This window comes from Prinia subflava, chromosome 22 (genome assembly GCF_021018805.1).
Source record: "Prinia subflava isolate CZ2003 ecotype Zambia chromosome 22, Cam_Psub_1.2, whole genome shotgun sequence".
NCBI lineage: Eukaryota > Metazoa > Chordata > Aves > Passeriformes > Cisticolidae > Prinia > Prinia subflava.
This window is the reverse complement of record NC_086268.1, coordinates 1,803,853-1,823,674: the sequence shown is the minus strand read 5'-3', so window position 1 is coordinate 1,823,674 and position 19,822 is coordinate 1,803,853. Positions and strand designations below refer to the sequence as shown.

At 57.7% G+C, this 19,822-nt stretch overlaps 2 protein-coding genes across 2 annotated transcripts; one reads left to right on the top strand and one right to left on the bottom strand.

Annotated features, from left to right (window-relative positions):
* Nucleotides 1-1,138: 1,138 nt before the first annotated feature.
* Nucleotides 1,139-6,728, bottom strand: HINFP (histone H4 transcription factor). The gene is made up of 9 exons (XM_063417920.1): nucleotides 6,392-6,728; nucleotides 5,485-5,711; nucleotides 5,231-5,342; nucleotides 4,638-4,790; nucleotides 3,743-3,820; nucleotides 3,117-3,237; nucleotides 2,601-2,739; nucleotides 2,370-2,494; nucleotides 1,139-1,811 (listed from the first exon to the last, which is right to left on the bottom strand). Exons 1-9 carry the CDS (start codon nucleotides 6,567-6,569, stop codon nucleotides 1,277-1,279), a joined length of 1,668 nt encoding a protein of 555 aa, XP_063273990.1. The 5' UTR covers nucleotides 6,570-6,728; the 3' UTR covers nucleotides 1,139-1,276.
* Nucleotides 6,729-8,843: 2,115 nt separating this feature from the next.
* POU2AF2 (POU class 2 homeobox associating factor 2) lies at nucleotides 8,844-18,068 on the top strand. The gene is made up of 5 exons (XM_063417783.1): nucleotides 8,844-10,442; nucleotides 12,300-12,409; nucleotides 16,123-16,165; nucleotides 16,797-17,095; nucleotides 17,685-18,068. The coding sequence occupies exons 1-5, from the start codon at nucleotides 10,433-10,435 to the stop codon at nucleotides 18,066-18,068; spliced, it is 846 nt and encodes a 281-aa protein (XP_063273853.1). The 5' UTR covers nucleotides 8,844-10,432.
* The last annotated feature ends 1,754 nt before the right edge of the window (nucleotides 18,069-19,822 follow it).

Here is a 19,822-nt window from a genome sequence, read left to right as displayed (position 1 = left end):
AACACAGCAGACACCGCTGGGCCTGGCAGCCTGATGTTTATTTCTCTTGCCAAAGGACACTTTGCCCAAGCAGGAGCCCAAACCCCAATGTGGGGAGGACACCCAGGGGATGCCAAAAGCAGCAAGGAGCTCCCAATGTCCCGGTGCTGCAGTGGCCTGCAAGGGACAGCCCTGTCCTGGCAGAGACCAGCGCTGCTTATGGGGTCAGGGAGGCAACCAGCAGCAGCAGCAGCAGCAGGTGAGACAGGAAATGTGCGCAGGCAGTGCTGATGAAGGCATGACACCCCCTGGAGAAGGCAGGGATGGGGCAGGACAGGCCTGCCAAGGCTCCCAGGGAAGGGGCTGCAGCACCAGCGTGTGCTCCACACACTGTCCTGCCCGGGGAGCAGGCTCAGGAGGGCACAGCTGGTGACAACTCCACCCTGCCAGGCCAGGGCCAAACCTCCTGCAAGGCTGGGAGAAGCCTGACAGGCCCTAAACCCAAGAGGAGGAGGCAGAGAGCTCTTTCCAGCTCAGATCACTTGATTCAGACCAGGGAGATCTGTCCCTCCCCTCTCCCTGTGCTGACCAGAGCCAGCAGCCAGCCAGGCTGTGAAGACAAGCACAGCCCTCTCCCCAGGCACTCCACCAGCACATCCCAAGGGGGCTGCAGCTCCCCCTGCAGAGAGGCAGCCCCTCACAGGGTGTGGATGCCCAGCCCCTCACACAATCTGGACACCCAGCCCCTCACAGGATCTGGGTGCCCAGCCCCTCACGGGATCTGGGTGCCCAGCCCCTCACGGGATCTGGGTGCCCAGCCCCTCACGGGATCTGGGTGCCCAGCCCCTCACGGGATCTGGGTGCCCAGCCCCTCACGGGATCTGGGTGCCCAGCCCCTCACGGGATCTGGGTGCCCAGCCCCTCACGGGATCTGGGTGCCCAGCCCCTCACGGGATCTGGATGCCCAGCCCCTCACGGGATCTGGGTGCCCAGCCCCTCACGGGATCTGGGTGCCCAGCCCCTCACGGGATCTGGGTGCCCAGCCCCTCACGGGATCTGGGTGCCCAGCCCCTCACGGGATCTGGGTGCCCAGCCCCTCACGGGATCTGGGTGCCCAGCCCCTCACGGGATCTGGGTGCCCAGCCCCTCACGGGATCTGGGTGCCCAGCCCCTCACAGGATCTGGGTGCCCAGCCCCTCACGGGATCTGGGTGCCCAGCCCCTCACAGGATCTGGGTGCCCAGCCCCTCACAGGATCTGGGTGCCCAGCCCCTCACAGGATCTGGGTGCCCAGCCCCTCACACGATCTGGATGCCCAGCTCCTCGGCTGTTTTCTGCAGCCTGTCCATGACGTTCTCCTCCAGCTCCACAGGCAGGGGTGCTGTGCCCTGCTCCCCCGGGGCCGTGCTGGCCATCACATAATACACAGTCTCACTGTGGCCCTGCTCGTTGGTCCTGCTCACCACACGGATGATGGGACTGCTCGTGCTGCTGCCTCCTTGCTCTGAGGAGGAGGAGGAGGAGGAGGAGGAGGAAGAGGAGGCAGCTCCTGGGCAGGGGCTCGGCTGTGCTGGCTCGGGGCTGGGAGCAGAGCACAGGGCTGGGGGCACAGGCAGCTCAGACCCCCTGTTCTCTGCCAGGGCAGGGCTTGCTGGCGGCTCCAGAAGGATGCCCTGCAGGTTGCCCTCGCCCTCAGGCAGCACCAGGCACTCGCTGGAGCCATCCAGAGCCTCCCCACGCTTCTCCTTGTCCTTGAGCAGCTGCTCTGTGAGCTCCACGCTCTCGTAGCGCACCAGCTGCAGCCTCATGTAGCCGTCCTCGTGCTCCCTGTACCTGGGCACAGACAGGAGGGCTCAGCCAGGCACACTGCCCTGCCCAGGAGAGGGGAAACAGCCAAGGAAAGGGCACAACATGCAAGGTTTCAATGCCTGTGTTGCACAGAGGGGATTCCAGCCTCTACTCCCCAAAGCACACCCGTGTGCCAGGCTCAGCCACCTCCCCAGCCCCTCTCCTTCCACCCCTGTTTCACCGGGAGCATTTCAAGCCCATCCTCTTCCCCTCCCAGCTTTCAGGCTCTGGAAAACCTCTGGAGTTTCCTAGAGAAGGTGCAGCAGCATTTTCTGTCACAAGATTGATCTCTGTAGAGGGGGACACCCGGACCTGGCCCCTGGCAAGCTCAGAAGTCCCAGCAGAGGCAGCAGTGATGGCCCCACTGCCCTGGAGCTGCACAGCACTGCCCAGATCCCACTGATTTACTGCCCAGAGCCTCCCACCACTGGGAAAAGGCTTTGAACACACTCACAAACATCAGAGCCCAAGAAGTGCCAGCACACGGCAGGATGCAGCTCCAGCTGTGTCCTGCACTGCAGAGGAGCTAAAGGTGAGCAGTACCTGAAGCGAGGATGTCCCGAGGGCCATTTGAACTGGTGCTTCTTCCTGAGGTGCACAGTGAGGTTGTTCCCCCGCGTGAAGCACTTGTCACACACGTGGCACTTGTACCGGGGCTCTGAGTCACCCTGAGGGACACACAGAGATGTCAGCACCCCACACACGCAGGGAAGGACACAGAAAGCCTCTGGGAAGATGGGAATGGGTGTCACCAGCAATGCAGGCTCTCCCCACCTCGTGCACCCTCCTGTAGTGCAGTTTGATGGAGCAGAGGGAGCGTGCAGAGAAGCTGCAGGCCTCGAACTCGCAGCGGTACGCCGGCTCCTTGCTGTGCGTGTCCAGGTGCTTCCGCAGGTCAATGAGGTTCTTGCAGCTGGAAGCACAAAGGGGGGACAAAGCTGCAGCAAAAACACACCCAGAGATGTCTGGGGGGACAAAGCTGCAGCACAGACACACACAGAGAGGTCTGTGGGGACAAAGCTGCAGCACAAACACACACAGAGATGTCTGGGGGGACAAAGCTGCAGCACAAACACACACAGAGATGTCTGGGGGGAACAAAGCTGCAGCAAAAACACACACACAGAGATGTCTGGGGGGACAAAGCTGCAGCATGAACACACCCAGAGATGTCTGGGGGGACAAAGCTGCAGCACAAACACACACAGAGATGTCTGGGGGGACAAAGCTGCAGCACAAACACACCCAGAGATGTCTGGGGGCTGGGAGAGGGCCAGCCCCGGGGCTCACCTGTAGTCACAGTAGTCACACTTGAAGGGGCGCTCCTCGCTGTGGCGGAAGCGGATGTGGTTGCGCAGCGAGGAGGGCAGCGGGCACGTCATGTCACACAGCGGGCACTTGTAGTGGTTCACTGGGCCAAAAATGGGGAGAAAAGTCAGCCCAGGGCAGGGCAGGGCAGGGCACACAGCCCAGGGCAGGGCAGGGCAGGGCACACAGCCCAGGGCAGGGCAGGGCAGGGCACACAGCCCAGGGCAGGGCAGGGCAGGGCACACAGGGCAGGGCAGGGCAGGGCACACAGCCCAGGGCAGGGCAGGGCAGGGCACACAGCCCAGGGCAGGGCAGGGCAGGGCACACAGCCCAGGGCAGGGCAGGGCACACAGCCCAGGGCAGGGCAGGGCACACAGCCCAGGGCAGGGCAGGGCACACAGCCCAGGGCAGGGCAGGGCAGGGCACACAGCCCAGGGCAGGGCAGGGCAGGGCACACAGCCCAGGGCAGGGCAGGGCACACAGCCCAGGGCAGGGCAGGGCAGGGCAGGGCACACAGCCCAGGGCAGGGCAGGGCAGGGCACACAGCCCAGGGCAGGGCAGGGCACACAGCCCACAGGGGCTGGGTTGGCAGCAGGGCTCTCGCTCACCGTGGTTCCTCATGTGGTCGCGGAGCAGCCTCTCCGTGGCAAACCTCTTGGAGCAGTGGGAGCACTGGAACCTCTGCTCTGCAGGGAGGGGACGGCAGAGATCAGGGCAGGGAGCAGTGAGGAGGGGTGTGTTGCCCTGGTTTTTCTGAGATTTTTTAAAGCCTTCTACTTGCTTATAAGATGGAGTCAGTTCTTTAGTTACTGTGCAATATTAAGGGTCAGTTTTTCATTGTCTCACGCTTTGGAACATAAACAACCTTTCTTGTTTTTGTTCACTGTCCTTTGCTTACATATTTTCAGCCTGAAAATAATGTTGGTTGACAGCTGGTCTGGCCAGTGGGGTGAAGGGGTGGTAACCCCAGAAGCCAACCTGCTACCAGACCCACAAAATTATAAAAGGAAAAGAAATAAACAGGCTGGGGCCCTTTTGCTGGGGAGCAGCTTTCACTGCAGACCTCTGCCTCCGTGTCGTTGTTTTTCTGTTCCGGACAACAGAAATGTCACAGGGGGCTGGGAACCCTGGGGGGCAGCCCTGGGTCCCCACAGGAGGAACAGGCTCGAGTCCTGCCTCTGTGAGGAGACGCTTCCCACAGGAAAGGCTCAGGGGGGACACCAGGAGGAATTTCTCCATGGAAAGGGTGATCAGATGCTGGAAGGGGAAGAACCCCTACCCCCCATCAGGACAAGGTGAGGATCAGCCACAGGCTGGACTCAATCTCAGAGGTCTTTTCCAGCCTAAACAATTCTGGAATTCTGTGGCTCCCATCAGCCAGCAGAAAATCCAGGCTGTCCCAAGCACACCCTGCCCTTGGCTCAAAGGGCACACAGGCACCTCCAGCAACCCAAAAATCCCAGCCCAGGGCTCCCCCAGTCCCTCCCTGCCCCCGGGGCTTACGGTCCAGGGCGCTCTGGCGGCGGATGTGGTCGAAGAACTTGGTGTTGTTGGCAAACATCCCCCCGCAGGTGGGGCACGCCACCACCTTCTCCTGCGTGTGGCTGCGCAGGTGCTCCCGCAGCTTGCAGCGGCCCTTGAAGCTGCAGTTGCAGTCTGGGGAGGGACAGCACAGCTCAGAGCCCTCCCAGGGATGCAGCCTCACCCAGCAGCAGCTCCCTCGTCCTGTTTTGGCCAGCAAGGCTCCCAAATCCCCACAGAGCAGGGCGAGATGGCCACAGGACAACCGGTGTGGCCTCCCCGCAAGCAGTCAAGGCAATTGCACAAACACAGGAGAAATTATTGAAATAAAGCAAAATAAAAAAAGAAATCAGGTGTAGCCTTTTCTCCAAGGTGCTGATTACAGATAAACAGGAAGTTCTGTACTCAGCACTCAACTGCATTCCCTGAAGGAATATTTTCCTGCAGTTTTGCAGGAATATTTCACTCAAAACCATGCACACACCTATTTCTGAACCCAAGGGGCTCTCTGAAACCCCTGTACACGTTTGCCCCAGCCCAGAGCTCCCTGAGAGGCCCTGCAGGCTCCCACAAACCTTTCCAGCCACACAGCACCACATGGTTCTCCTTGCCCGCCGCCTTGTACTCGGAGCAGAAGCTGTGATCCTCCACGTGCCGGTAGAACCACTCGGGGTTGTCAAACGACCTCTGAGGGGGGCAAGAACAGATAGGAGAGGGGGAAAGAGACCAAAACAAGCCCAGAGATGCTCCAATGCAGCTCCAAGCAGAGCCAGCAGCCGTGCAGCAGCACAGCAGCACCTCCCCTTTCACACTGAGCCCCTGCTCTCACCTCACAGTACTCCCAGAGGCACAGGAAGTTCTCCTGGATCTCAGGGATGATATTCCTGCTCTGGAAGTCCAGCTGGCAGTGGCTGACGTCTGCCTGGCTCTGCAGGGCCCTCAGCCCCCACTGCTTGAGCTTGGTGTGGTAGCAGTGGAAGTAGACGTGGCGCACCAGGTCGGCCGAGCTCTCCAGGGAGCAGAAGCCACAGTCCTGCCACAGGCACGTGTACTCCTCTGGAACACAAAGAAAACACAGCCCCTGTGCAGCACAGCTCCCGTGCAGCACAGCTCCCGTGCAGCACAGCCCCCGTGCAGCACAGCTCCCGTGCAGCACAGCCCCCGTGCAGCACAGACTGCCCCCAGGCAACACAGACTGCTCCTGTGCAGCACAGCCCCCATGCAGCACAGCCCCCGTGCAGCACAGCTCCTGTGCAGCACAGCCCCCGTGCAGCACAGCCCCCGTGCAGCACAGCCCCCGTGCAGCACAGACCCTGCCTCGAAGGGTCTCTCCAAGCCCCTTTACCCTCCCAGTAAGGCTCAGCTGTTGCAGGTGGACAAACAGCCCTGCAGCCCTGCTCTACTCAGGGTGAGGAGGAAACAAGGCCAGGAGCGTTCTCTTGTCACAAAATCACGGAGTTATTTAGGCTGGAGAAGCCCCTGAGAGCAGCGAATCCCAGCTGTGCCCCTGTCCCCAGCCCCGGGCACTCAGTGCCACCTCCAGGGATGGGCACTCCAAACCTCCCCGGGCAGCGCTTTCCAAGGCCTGACCATGAAGAAATTCCCATTTATACCCAAGCTGAGCCTGCCCCGGCACAATTTGGCGATATTTTGTTGTTCCCTGCGGGCAGAGCCCGACCCTCCCCGGCTGTCCCCTCCCGCCAGGGACCTGTGCAGAGCCAGGTTCCCCCTCTCACCCAGAGGGTCCAGCTCGTCGCGGTGCTCGCCAGGGCGGTGCCCGCCAGGGAGGTGCTGCTGCAGGTGCTGCGCTACGTGCCCGCAGAACTCCTCCATGTCCGAGGCCACGAACGAGCACTGCTGCCACTCGCACTGCAGCACCACGGCCCCCTTACCGCCGGCACGGGCGGGCGGCATGGCCGGGATCGTGCAGGGCCCCCCAGGGCTCCCGGAACCGGCCCCGGAACCGGCCCCGAGCCCGGCGGGACCCGCGGGGTTCGGGGAGAGCGGGGCCGCCACCCCCGCCCCGCCGCCCGCCTCTGCCGCGCGGGGGGCCCCGGGACGCGACGGACCGCGCCCGCCCGCCAATCAGAACGGCCGCCGCCCGCCCGCCCGCCAATCAGAACGGCCACCGCCCGCCCGCTCGCCAATCAGAACGGCCGCCGCCCGCTCGCCCGCCAATCACCGCGCGGGAACCCGCTGCCGGAGCGGCGGCCGAGCGGCCCCGCCGGGAAGCAGCGCTATGCAACAAAGGTTCTCACGTTCTTTAGGGCCTGGGGTAATCGCAGCGCTGATTCCCGTTGGGGTTTGGGAAAATTCCCCGCGGTTTGGGAAAATTCCCCGGGGTTTGGGAAAATTCCCTGCGGTTTGGGAGCGCCAGGAGCGCTCCTCGCTGAAAAGAAGCTGTGGCTGCCCCATCTCTGGAGGTGCCCAAGGTGTTGGGAGGGCTTGGAGCAATTTGGGATGGTGGAAGGCGTCGCTGCCCATGGCAGGGTGGAACGGGATGAGCTTTAAGGTTCCTTCCAATCCAAACCATTCCGTGATCCCCAGTGCATTTTTGGTGCTTCTGGAACAATTTCTTGCTCAAACAAGAGTCCTCACAGTGAAAATCCATCCCGGCCAACACTGAACACAAAACCCCATCAGTTCTGCAGCTCTTTCTGTGAGAAAATGCAACAAATTCTCTCTGCTCTTTCATCAGTAGATAAATTGAATTAAATGAGTGTCCCATCTGCTGTCCCAGGCTCTTTGTTATGCAAAGCAGAGGCACAATTCCCAAAGTTTGCTTTGGCACAGGTAAATGCCTTTTTTAAAGGGTTTTAAAGGGTTTAACTCCTTTTTAGAAGGGGTTGTACAGGACGTGCCCAGTGTGTGTCATGCCAGCACAAAACAAATTCTGCAAATCCCAGCACACAGCCCAGCTCTGCCCCGACGTGAATGGAAAACACGTGCCCAAATCCACCAAACCATCCAGAAAATCTGGGTGTGATGGTTTTTGAAAAGAGAACACCAGGTAAGAGGTTTCCATCTCAAAGAAGCCTGGCCGAGCTTTTGTTTCCTCTCTGTTTGGTGTTTTCAATGTCATTGCTTTGCAGCCAGCACAGACAACACCTGGACTGAGCAGACACGGAACGGGGCTGGGATTTAACCTGGATATCCTCCCCAAAGTACAGCAACCTCCAGCCCAGGGGACAAACCTCGGTGCCAGGAGGCAGCTGGCAAACACAGAACAAAAAACAAAAAAACAACTCCTTTTCATGCCACTTTCCATCTGTCCCTGCTGTCACCTGCCAGCCAAACCCCACACACCTGTGGGCACCTGGCAGGGCTGGGAAAGGATGGGAGGGCCAAAAAGAGAGAGGTTTTCATGTGGAAATCCATCCACACGTTGGGGAAGATTCTGCACACAGGGGCCTGGGTGCTCATGGCGTGCTGTCCTGCCAGTCCTGAGCAGGCAGAGAACCTCAGGGGCTCTCCAGGTTAAAAAAAAATTGGGAATTACTCAGGATGTGTCTCCAGATTGCCTTGCACAGCCTTGGCCAGCTGCTGCTCTTGGTGCTATTTAATTTCCTCCGAAGGGAAAGAATAATTACACTTAAAAAATAATTACACATAAAAAAACCCCTTCCCCAGGAAGGCAGGCAGTGGGAGGCCGGGTTAATCTCCAGGCAGAGCTCCTGGAAGGAGCAGGGGGGCAGGATTCCGCCTCCCGCCCCGTGAGCCGGCAGCAGGCTCCAGAGCAGCGAGATTGGATTAGGAGCGGCGCCAGGCTGGTGCTGCCGGGAGGATGAGCCCGGCGGGGCTGCCCGGAGCCAGCCCGGGCACGGCAGAGAGCCCCGGAGCCAGCCCGGGCACGGCAGAGAGCCCCGGAGCCAGCCCGGGCACGGCAGAGAGCCCCGGAGCCAGCGGCACCGCGGGGACAGCGCAAACCGCACACCCGGGATGGGGGAGAGGCGGCCCGGTGCGAGCGGGCGGAGGGAGAGGCGGGACCGCGGGCGGCTCCGCTCCAAAATGCGTTTTGTTCCAAAACGCTCCGTGATCCAAAACGCTCCGTGCTGCAGGGATGGTGTCACATCAGTCCAGGGTCGTGGGTCGTCCAGAGCCCAGCCCAAAAGCTGCCAGCTGCAGCTCGTGGTCATGCCTGAGAGAGCCCTGAGTCCTGGTCACAACACGTTCTATCTTTTTCTGCGCTGAATATTCTAATTTACAACATCCAACCAGTAACAGGCACAAATCCTATAGAATCTATGCACAGCCTATTAGAAATCCTACATTTTAAACATTTTAAACCCTAAAAGTTGCTCTCTAAACCCCTTTTTTTTTTTCTTCTCTGCCAAACTGGCAGGGTCTCCCTGACCCTTGGACTCTCCAGTTTGCAGCAGCATCCCAAGGACATTGTTCAATCCACAGGGACCTTCCCTCCAGCCCACTCAGCCATTGCATTTCCAGTTGTTCAGTCACTGGTGGCTTGGAATCCTGTACATCAAAACTTGCTCTCATTTCTGTTTCACTTACAGGTTTCATGTTCTCAGATTCTTCTGCCAAGTAATCGTATCTGTAAAACTTTCCTGTTTCATCTTTCCCAACAGGGATGTCTCAAAGCAGGATTGCAGCGGTTAAGGAAGAGTTTAAAGGCTTCAATTCCTTGGTTTGGATTTCAGCTTTTCTGTTTTTCATCTGTTTGTGACCCTGCAGTTCTTTAGTAACTCCAAACTCCACACACAGTGTGAGCTGCTGCTGCCTCCCCATTTTGGGCAGACACAACAATTCCTCTCCAGGCCTGGCAGTCAAGGACACCTCACTGCCCCAGGCCTGAGAGATGGAAACAAAAGTGAGTTGGGGCAGCAAACCTGGCATAAATGAGTTCATTACCTGAAGCTGTAATTGGAAGATGAACCCCCAATATAGAAATGGACCAAACTGATCAAAGTGTAAAAACCATTGTACATTTTGGGTGCAGCCCATGGGGGCTTCATCTGCCTGAAAAGTACCTGAAGGCCCTTCAATAAACAGAACTGATTTTTATTCCATTAATTTTGTCTGGCCTCTGTGTTCAGGTAGCCCCAAAAAACATCAGGATATTGCACAATCAAGTCTTGCTGCCCACACAGGAGTGGCCACTGCAGCTCTGGCCAGCAGAACCTTGAATCTGGCCAGGAGCTCCTTTCCTGGCTGCTGTTCCCTCTCCTGGCTCCCTCAGCCCCTCAGGGAGCCAAACCCAGGGATGCTCCTGCCCTTCCCTCTCATGGATCTTGTCCCTCTCCCTGCAGGACCCCCAGGTCCTGGAGCTGTGGAAAGCCCAGACCAGCCCCAGAAAAGCAGAATTCCTGCCCAAGGGAGGCCTTCAGCAGCTCGTGGGGATCTCACACTCACACAGCAGGACAGGCTCATCCCAAGGCTTGCTTTTCCAGCAGGTTCCTCCCTGCAAGGCTTGCCAGCCTTTCCCTTCACCCCAAGGATTTTCTGTCCACAAACCTGTGGGTCTCAGCCCTGAAATGTCAGCTCAGACAGGAAGGAGGCTCCTGGGGAAGGACCCGCACTGACCATGCAAAGTGGAGTGGAACCCAGATCCAGGGATTTGCATTTAAGCAAATCCCAAGCGGGGTATGGTGCTGGAGACGTCCCCAAGTTCCAGAAATCCCATTTCCGCCAGGCTCAGCTGGAAGCCTCCCAGGGAATGATGAGCACAGGCTTCACTCTGCTCTGGGAGCTCATGAGGGACAGATCTTCCCCAAATTCCTGCAGGATCCGGGAGCTGGGACCCGTCAGCAGCACCAACAATGGAAACAGGTGAGTTCCAGCAGCTCGGATTTCCACAGGCTGAGGCATCTTCATGGCAACAGCAGGGAGGGAACAAACTCTGCTGTCCTTGGGCTCCTATTGGAAAAAAAAAAACCCAAAAAATTGTCTAAAATAGACATGTGACATCTTAAATGCCTCAAGGATTTATTACTGTCAATTAGCATGTTCTGCCTTCTCCAGACTGAATTTATATTCCTTCACAGTGCCATCTTTTTTTTTCTTTTTTTTTTTCTTTTTTTTTTCCTTTTTTTTTTTCTTTTTTTTTTCTTTTTTTTTTCCTTTTTTTTTTTCTTTTTTTTTTTCTTTTTTACAAAAGGCAGTTAGATCAAAGTGATGTGAAATTGGATTCAATTTGCTTGGAAACGATACAAACTCGGGCCTGAATTAACATTTTCCTCCCCAGTGCTGCAGTGGCAGAGTTATCTGAGGTTTTGACAGCTCAGCATTGGATGCTTCTGGATAATTCACTGGAAGCAACAGGGTCGGTTGTGTGAGAACTTCAGAGCAGGGTTAGAGGGCTGAGAGTTGCTTAATTAAACTAATTTGGGCAGAGGGATGACTGAGGATGAGAGTGAAGCGACTTCATCAGCACAGAACAGTGAGTAAGAGCAGAGGGGTGTGGAAGTGCTGCTCTAATTCCTTTAGAGGGGTCAGGAAAACCTGCAGGGCACCAGACCTGCTGCAATTCCTCTGCCTGTGAGACCTGATGCCCATTTCTGGCCCCTTTTGTTGCTTTTTGGTCCAAGACTCTCATCTTCACCTCATTTTTGGGATCTATCCCTTGCTTTGTGCCTGGCTTTGGCTGAAGCTCTCTGCTCAGCACCCAAACATCAGAATAAAATCCCATTTGCCCAAATTTGCAGCTGCTGTGACCCAAAAAACCCCATCTGGGGCAAGGCCAAGCCAGCAGTTTGTGTTGTTTAAACCCTCTCATTGCCCTTGTGTGTGTTTGTGTGCACCTGGGGCCACAATGCCACCAGAATCGGAGCCAAGGGACACATCCCGAAGAGCAGAAGAGCCAAATGATAAATAAATCCTGGAGATCAAACATCAGCTGTGCCCTGGCAGTTTGTTCTCCCCCGGGAGAGCGTGGCTCTGTGTTTTCCAAGGGATTAGCTTCAAAGTCAGGGAGGTTTTTTCCGGGATAATTCAATAAAAGCCCAGGTGGAAACTCCTCCCTGGCTCCACAGGTGCGAGCTCTGCGTCCAGGCCAGCAGAAAAGAGCTGTCCCTGCCACTGTCCCTCAGCTGTCACCCTCACCCGTGCCAAAAGCTCTGTGCACCTCCCAAAATCCACTCCAGGCAGAGGGAGAGGGCAAAGCCTCGTGCCAAAGCCACCCAGAGCTGGTTTAGGTTGTGCTGTGCTCCACAAAAAACAGGGACGGATCCCCCAAGGACATTTTGTGCTTTCCCAATAACCTGGGTGAAAACAGAGCCCCCAGACACCTTCCTGTGTTTGCTGGGGACAGAAGGGGCTGAGCAGGCAGCTCCTTTCTCCTTCGAATGTTCAGAGGGGCTGCTCCATCCATCCATGGGCTCAGAGCTGTGCTGGGAGCCGGCAGCTCCTCAATCAATGGAATCAGCAATTAAAGAAACATTTCTGACCCAAAGGGGAAATGTGGGGCTCCCTTTGGAAAAAAACCAGTCCCAAAACCACCAGGAGAGAGGGATCTGCATGGAAAGGGTGGCACACATCAGTCTTTGCTCTCGCTGTTGGGCTCCCAAGGGCTGATTTTCAGTTAAAAATTGCAGATTTGTGTTTTCCCTGCCCACCTCGGTGCGCAGAGGGGATGGATTTGCTTCTCCCAGCTGCTCTGTGCTCGCCCTGACCTCTGCCTCCCCTCAGCCCCCGCAGATTTCGGCAAACGCGTGTACCAGGGAGTGCGGGTGAAGCACACGGTCAAGGATCTCCTGGCTGAGAAGCGATCGCGGCAGGGCAGCGCCTCCCGCTTCACCGTGAGTGACTCCCGTCCTCCACCCCCTTTTTTAACCCCATAAAGTCACCTCCTCCTGCTTTAAAGAGGCTCTGGGGCACTGCCAGTATTAACAGGACAGCTGAAACATTCACAACACGCCCCAAAATCATCACTGATGGCTCCTTGATTATTTTTTTACTTCTGAGAGTGAACCTTAAATGCCTCAAATTCCTTTCTGGAGCATGGCAGTGATGTTAAATTCCTCTTTCATTTCACATGCTGCGTGTGACACCTTCCCAAGTCAACCTCCTTTTCCACCAGCTGCACTTGGACAAGTCAGAGCCCTGAAAAAGCAGCTCTTCCCCGAATGCTGAGCTCCTTCCAGCTCCCCTCAGAGCGCCAGGGGAGCTGCAGGGATGTGATGGGCTGGAAAGAGGCCAAGCATCAGCTTGGAAGGGATGATTTCCTCTAAAAGTGCTTCTGTGGCAACAGGAAACCCAACTCCTACTACACAATATTGTTTTTGGTATTTTTTTTCTCAGTTTCCAGCCAGAAAAGCAAGGCTGTCCCCAAAAGGGGACACAAAATGGTGATGCCAGGATGTGGTGGCACCCAGTGGCACAGCCAGCCCTTCCCTGGGCGCTCCTGGGACTCACCTTTGCTGGGAGCAGCTCCTCACTTCCAGGCTGGCTGGGGGCTCGGGGACCCTGGCAGAGGAGGGGGAGCTGGAACTGAGTCCTGGAAGGAGAGAGAAGGAGCAGAGCCCCGGATCACTGGCAGCAGGACACAGAAATTGGCAGTTCTGATGCTTTTTTCCCCAAAAGCCATTCACCTCTGGCTTTATTTATATATATATATATATATATATATATATATTTAATTTATTTTTTTTTTTCTGAAGAGGTCTCACAGGGACTTACTTGCAAGTGTTTTTCTCACTGTGACTTTCAGGCCCATTAACTCTGGGCAACAAAACAGGCAGGAAAGAAAAAATAAATTAAAAAAAAAACAGGATTGGGCATCACCAAACCCAGCAAAGTCCAGCCAGAGGGGAAATGCAACCCTGCAGGAAGGCAGCAGCCCCCTGAGCCACAGAGAGTCCCTGGGGAAGACACACTCCCAGCATTTAGGAGGAGATTTTTGGGAGCAGCTGAGAAAACAGCTCCTGGTTGATGATCTCACATTTACCTGCTCCCTCTCTGGAGGCGGCAGCTTCAACAGCCTCGCTGGGAACCCCCCCTGGAGCTGTAAAACCCTCCTGCTTTTATTGCCCTTGGCTTTGTGCAGCAGGGCCCAGCGGTTGTGCGTGTCTGTGTGATGCAAAACCAGCCCTGCTGCTCATTCCCAACGAGAGACAAAAAATTATTGTGCAGGGCAAACATCCTTGTTTGCTCGGACATGCTGTGAAAAGAGCAGCTGTAAGGGCAGCTCTGTTTGTCTGGCAGAATAAAACCCAGAATCAAAGGCAGGGGCAGATAACTGAACACCCCTTGGGCTGGTGGTGCAGGGTGATTTAGCTGCATCTTTTGTTTGAGGGCGATCTTTGCTCCAGAAAGAAATCAAATTAAAAAGTCCCTGGGCTGTTGTTGGTGCGAGGGGAGGCCTCTGATGCCTGGGCTGGGCAGGGGAGGTCAGAGCTCAGCAGAGCAGAGATTTGGGATGAGATTTCAATAATTTCCTGGCCCTGCACACATCGGGTGATGTGAGGAAACCCCCCCAAAATCGGGGGTTCTGCAGGGCTGGGCCACAGGCAGAGGGGCAGGGAGGAACCTGCAGTTGTCCTCTGCAGGGTGAGAGGATTCCTGCCCTCCCTGAGGTGGGCAAGGGAATCCCTGCACAGCTCTGGTTTAAGGAGAATTCATTGCTGAGTGCCCAGCAGCCCTCCCAGACCGCTCTGAGCAGGCTCAGCTCTGCTTTGATGGAGAATTTTTATTCCTTCAGCTGCTCCTCTACAGACCGAGCCCAGAGAGGTGATGCCCTGAAGTCAGGTCATTATTTTGAGCCGGATCCTTAAATTCAGGCAGGTTTGAAGGCGAGTTAGGAGGCAGTGGAGCAGCAGAGCTCTCTGGAGAAACCCCAGGCAGGATCTGTGCCTGGCCATGGGCAGGGCAGGCTGAGCCCCAGCTCACCCACAGCTGGACACGCCGGGGGCTCCACGGAGGTGAGAGGAGCTGCAGGAGGTGCAGGAGGTGCAGGAGGTGCAGGAGCTGCAGGAGCTGCAGGAGCTGCAGGAGCTGCAGGAGCTGCAGGAGCTGCAGGAGCTGCAGGAGCTGCAGGAGCTGCAGGAGCTGCAGGAGCTGCAGGGAGCTGCAGGGAGCTGCAGGAGCTGCAGGCTCCCCATCCCCACGGCAGGGAAAGGAAGCAGGGCAGGCAGGAAATGAACTAATGGCTCTCAATTAAGGCCCCTAAGGAGCAAGGGGGGGATGAAATGCAGGGCTCTGCTCTGATGAGGCTGCAGCAGAGGCTCCTGCCCTCGGATTCAGGCAGGTAAAGCCCTGGCAGCTCCTGGCACCTCTGGGGCTCCCCAGCACAGGTGTGCACACACAGCCAGGCAGCTCCAGTGGCTGTTGAACACACAGGATCAAAGATTAGACGCTCTGGTGAGTGGAAATGATCCCTGCTGGAGGCTGCCAGCCGTGCCCAGGGACCCCCCTGTCCCCCCAGCAGAGCGTCCCAGCTCCATCCCTGCAGCCCCTCATCCTCTGGGCAGGCTGCACTGCCTGAACCTCCCAGCTCAGCCTCCTCCCCTGAAGGTGACCTGGATGCTGCCAGGGCACCTGGATTTGCATGTGATGGCTCCAGCTGGGGACAGGTGCAAGCCCTGCCCGAGTGACACCAACACCCCCTGTCCCCAAGCCCTGGGGCTCCTTCCTGCCAGCCCTGCAGCCCGTGGGGCCTGTGCAGGCTCAGAGCTCATTTCCATGGCTGCAGGGAGCAGCTGCAAACCTTCCCTGGGCAGCAGAAGGAAGTCCTCAGAGCTGGCAAATTGAATTCAAATCTAAACCTCTAAATTTGGTTGCCTGCTGTGGCAGGAACCTCCTGTTTGCACTATGCAAAGGGGACAGAGCGTGCCACCAGCGCTGGCCAGGGGACAGCAGAGCTGGCAGCGCCACTGGGGGCTCTGCATGCCCGCTCTGGGGGCTTGGAGCTCCCCAAATCTCAACTCGGGGGGACTCCAGAGGAGCAGACGCCTTTGCTGGGGTGCCTGGTAAGGAATAAGGCACTGGGGGCATCCAGGGGTAATTCTCCTTTAGCTGGGGACCAAGAGGAGAGGATGATGATGAATATTATTATTATTATTATTATTATTATCATCACCATTGCTTTAGGATCCAAACAGGCTCTAGGAGCTCTCTTTCCACCCAGCCTGCTTGTGCTGCCAGGGAGGGCCAGGAAGAGCAGCCCCGGGGCTGGAATTGGCCCATTCTGGCCACTCAGGGCCTCAGATCTCACCTTGCCTGCTTTGTGCCAGCACCACGAGGACTCCTCAGCATTCTGCCTGCTTCGAGGGACCCTGTGGGGCAGGAGGAAGAAGCCAGTGATCTTCATACTCCTCCTCTGCCTCCTCTCAGCTCTGCACAAGACCTTCAAAATCTCTGCTTAGCCTACATCTGCTAACACCCCCGAGGAAATCGTGGAGTCAAACCCTTCACAGCACCCAGGCTCAAACCATGAGTGCACTCAGAGAGCTGCCTTGCTTTGAAAAGTCTTTTTTTTTTTTTTTTTTTTCAAACATTTCTTTATCTTTTGCAGGGCAGCACCGGCGCAGCGCCGTCGCCCTTTGGCCAAATGCCAGGTGAGGCTTCCCCTCCTCTGATAAACGCCTCCCATGCAAGTGGGAGGGTCGGCACAGCCCTGCCCCTTCTCCTCCAGAGGATGTCAAACAAGCCACCCCTCAGAGAGAGCCCAGGAGGAAAGTAATTAAAGGAATCAAAAAAAAAAAAAAAAAAAAAAAAAAACCAGCGATAATCTCGTGTAAAAACCTCAAAGAGAGTAATTAAAGCAGTTCCCACCTCTTTTAGCAGCGGAGCCGTACAGAATCCCTCCTTTTCCTCCCGCGTTTTCCCATTTTGCCTGGAGCTGGAGAGAGAGAGCACAAAATCAGGAGCTGACCTGTTTTATCCCTTGAGCTCCGGGGCAGGAAGAGCAGAGCGAGGCTGGAACCTCCTCCCCAGGGGCTGTAGCAGAGCGAGGAAGAAGCACAAAGCTGACCTCGATCTCCCTGCCCGCCTGCTCAAATCTTCCCAAACACTTTTGGTTTGCTGCAGGTGGAAGCAGAAGCACCTCTGGGCTCACACACCTGGATGGATTCCGGGGTGATGCTGGAGAGAAAAGGGCTCTGCTTTGCACCCCCAGAGGTGTCCACCGTTCTGTGGCAGCTGTCAGAGTTCTCTTTACACTTTTCCACCCTTTTTTCTGCCCCCCAGGCTCCCCCACCACGGCTGGTTACTACAGCATCCACAGATCCTTCCCGGCCGAGCTGGATTTCCACAGCCCCAAGCAGTTTGGCAGCGATGTCTACTCCTCCCCTCTGGGCTCCAAGCCCTTCTCCTGCGACTCCTCTGCCCCCCAGGGCTACCCCGGGCTCCTGGAGCCCTGTCTCAGCGAGCAGTTCGGGGATCACCGTGCTCCTGCTCTCCCAGCTGGCACCAGCTCCTTCTTCAGCCCCGCGGCCGTGCCCCCTCTCCTGCCATCCTTCCCCAGCGACAGCGGGCACCTCCTGCTCGTGAGTGGCCCCGTGGTCCTGTCCCCCAGGGCGAGGTCACCCCAATGAAATGTGGGGTTCAGTCAGGGGGGCTGGTGGGGAGGGATGTGGCTCTTACAGGTGGGGCAGGGCCCTGGGGGATTTTTCTCTTTGGTTCTGTCTAATTGTCCCCTCTTGCTGTTGGGGACATCTGAGCTGCTCCCAGGCGCAGGCTGGGATTGCTGGGGTGTCCTGGGCAGGGCCAGGAGTGGGATTTGATGATCCTGGTGGGTCCCTTCCACCTCAGGGTGCCCTGTGGTTCTAGGATTTGATGAAACCCTCCCTCCTTGAGTTTCTAGGTACAACCCTGGTGGCTCCAGGCTGTTTCCTGTGCCTGTCCCAGGAGCCAGCTGGACTCACCCCCACCACAGAGCTCCTGGAGGGCCAGGGCTGCCCAGTCCCACTGGGACCCTGACAGGACTGAGGTCTCCTTCCACAGTGGGAACACCAAACCCTGCCCCAGAGCCACAGAAACCCTTTGGGCATTCCTGGGGATAGATATTCCACTACCTCCAGGGCAGGCTGTTGTTCCTAAGGGTTTTCCTTGCCTTCTCTCCCTGTCTCCCTGCAGAGAGAGCCCTGGGAGCAGACCCCACCCGAGAGCCTCCCCCAGCCCGACACTGCGTGTTCAGACCCTCTGCAGGCGCTCCCTGCCGGCTCCAGCTGCCTCTCCCTGCCCGAACCCGGAGCTGTTTCCCCGTTCCGGGGCTCAGGTTGGAGCCCAGCCATCCCTGGAGCCCAGCCCTACCCTCTGCACCCCCTGGAGGATGTGCACTGCCCCCCCAGCTTCGCTGCCACCCCTCCCTACGGCCTGTCCCCGTTCGTGGCCACCGAGCCCTCCCGGGTGAGCCACCTGTGCCCGGAGCCGCCCTCGGACCTTCCCGACCACCCAGCCTGGGCCAAGGAGGATGCAGGTGCCCTCTGGGGGACCTACGAAGGCAGGAGAACTTATTAAGGAGAGAGAAGAGCTGGGGGAAAGAGAGACAGACCCTGACTGGAGCGAGTTTTGCTCTCCGTGCTAAAACTGCTCCTCCAAGGTGATGCTTTGTGCTCGGGTTGGACGCGCCACGCCTGGCTCGGAGTGGTGCCTCGTGAAGGGAAATTCTCTCAGTCCCACAAGTAAAACAGCCTGAAAAACGTCTGCGCTCCGGAGGTTTTTCCTACCGACGAGGATCCCTTTTCCAGCCCCAGTGGTTTGGGGGTTCTGGAGGGTGCGGGCACCGCTGAGCCGAGCCGGTCCTCATCCTCCCCCGGGGGGCTGCCGGGGGGACAGGAGCGGTTCCCAGCCCCGGGGACACTCCGGGGCCCGTGGCCGCTAGAGGTAGCTCTGCACACACGAACACAGCGAGCCGGAGCGCTCTCGGAGGCAGCACATCTCTCCTGTCCCAGGACGGGGTCACCCCCTTCGCCCTGGCACCCGCGGCAGCAGCAGCGAGAGGCTCCGCGGCATTCCAGTCCCCGGGAATGTGTAGGAATGAGAGGCTTCTAGTCCCTTCTTGCCTTTTCTCCTCAAATCCTGGGGCTGCTGGGGCATTCGAAGCCTTCACAGCACCTTCCAGTCCCACGTGTGGAGCATCCTGGGGTGGCCCCGATGCCCTCAGGGTGGGTGCAGCTCTCCTGGCCCCACACGCAGCCCTGCTGCCCCCAAACCTGAGCCCAGCTGGAGCCCTGCTCCCCTCCACAGCTCCCACCTCTGCCCGGTGAATCCCCGTGCCCATCCCAGCCTGTCCCTGTGCCAGGGCTGCTGTGAGCAGGGCCACCAGGGCAGCGTGGCTGTGCTGCCTTCAGGCTCTGAGGGAGAGGCAGGGACAGGGTTTTGAGCTGTCCTCAGAGCGTCTGACCCACTCAGGCATCCAGCTCCTGCCCAAGGCGGGGTTTTTATCAGCCTGGAAGTGCCCTGAAGCCCTGCAGGAGCAGCCAGGACTCAGCTGCACCGTGTTTGCTGCAGGCACCCAGCTGCCCCAGCCTGCAGGCTCTGCTCCCTCACAGGGGTGAACACCACCCCAGCTCCCTGAGCCTGCACCCACCCACGGCAGGGAAGGGTTTCAAATCCCAAATTCCTTAGTGAGACCCCCCTGCCCCTTGCACAGCGCATTCCTTTGTGCTCCGGGGCAGGTGGGCTCCTCTCCTGGTGGGATGTGTCCCTATAAAGCTGTCCCAGGCAAGGCTTGGCCTAGCAGGAGCTGCAGGGGCACATTTCAGAGCCAGGAATGGCCTCACTCCCCGCAGAAATCAAGTGTTGTTTGTTCAGCTTAAAGGAGAAGAAAAGATTTGGCCGTGAGCTGCTGGTAGATGATTAACAGCCTGGCCTGCTCTCTGTCTGGACTGCCTGCCCATGGCAGAGGCTGTGGTCCCCAGGGAAAAGCTTTAAAACAGCCTAAAACCCTTGTGACAGCAGAGCTGTGAAGGGATGGTCACCCCAAAAGTCTGAGCCACACACTGAACCCCACGGCTGCAGCTCCCAGGGCAGGCCAGCCCCGAGGATTGGCAGAAAAAGCTGAATTGTGCAGCATAGCAAACAGCCTGAACTGGGGGAAAACACAAATAAACCCCAGCGGGGGCCCAGCATCCAGGCAGAGGGAGGGAATGCTGTGGGAAGGAGTGGGGCTCAGGTGACTTCACCCACCTGGGTGCCCAGGGCAGCCCCTTTGTTAGGCCACACCTGCCCGCTGCCATGTTGGCCCCAAACCCTCAGAATTTAGCCTTAAA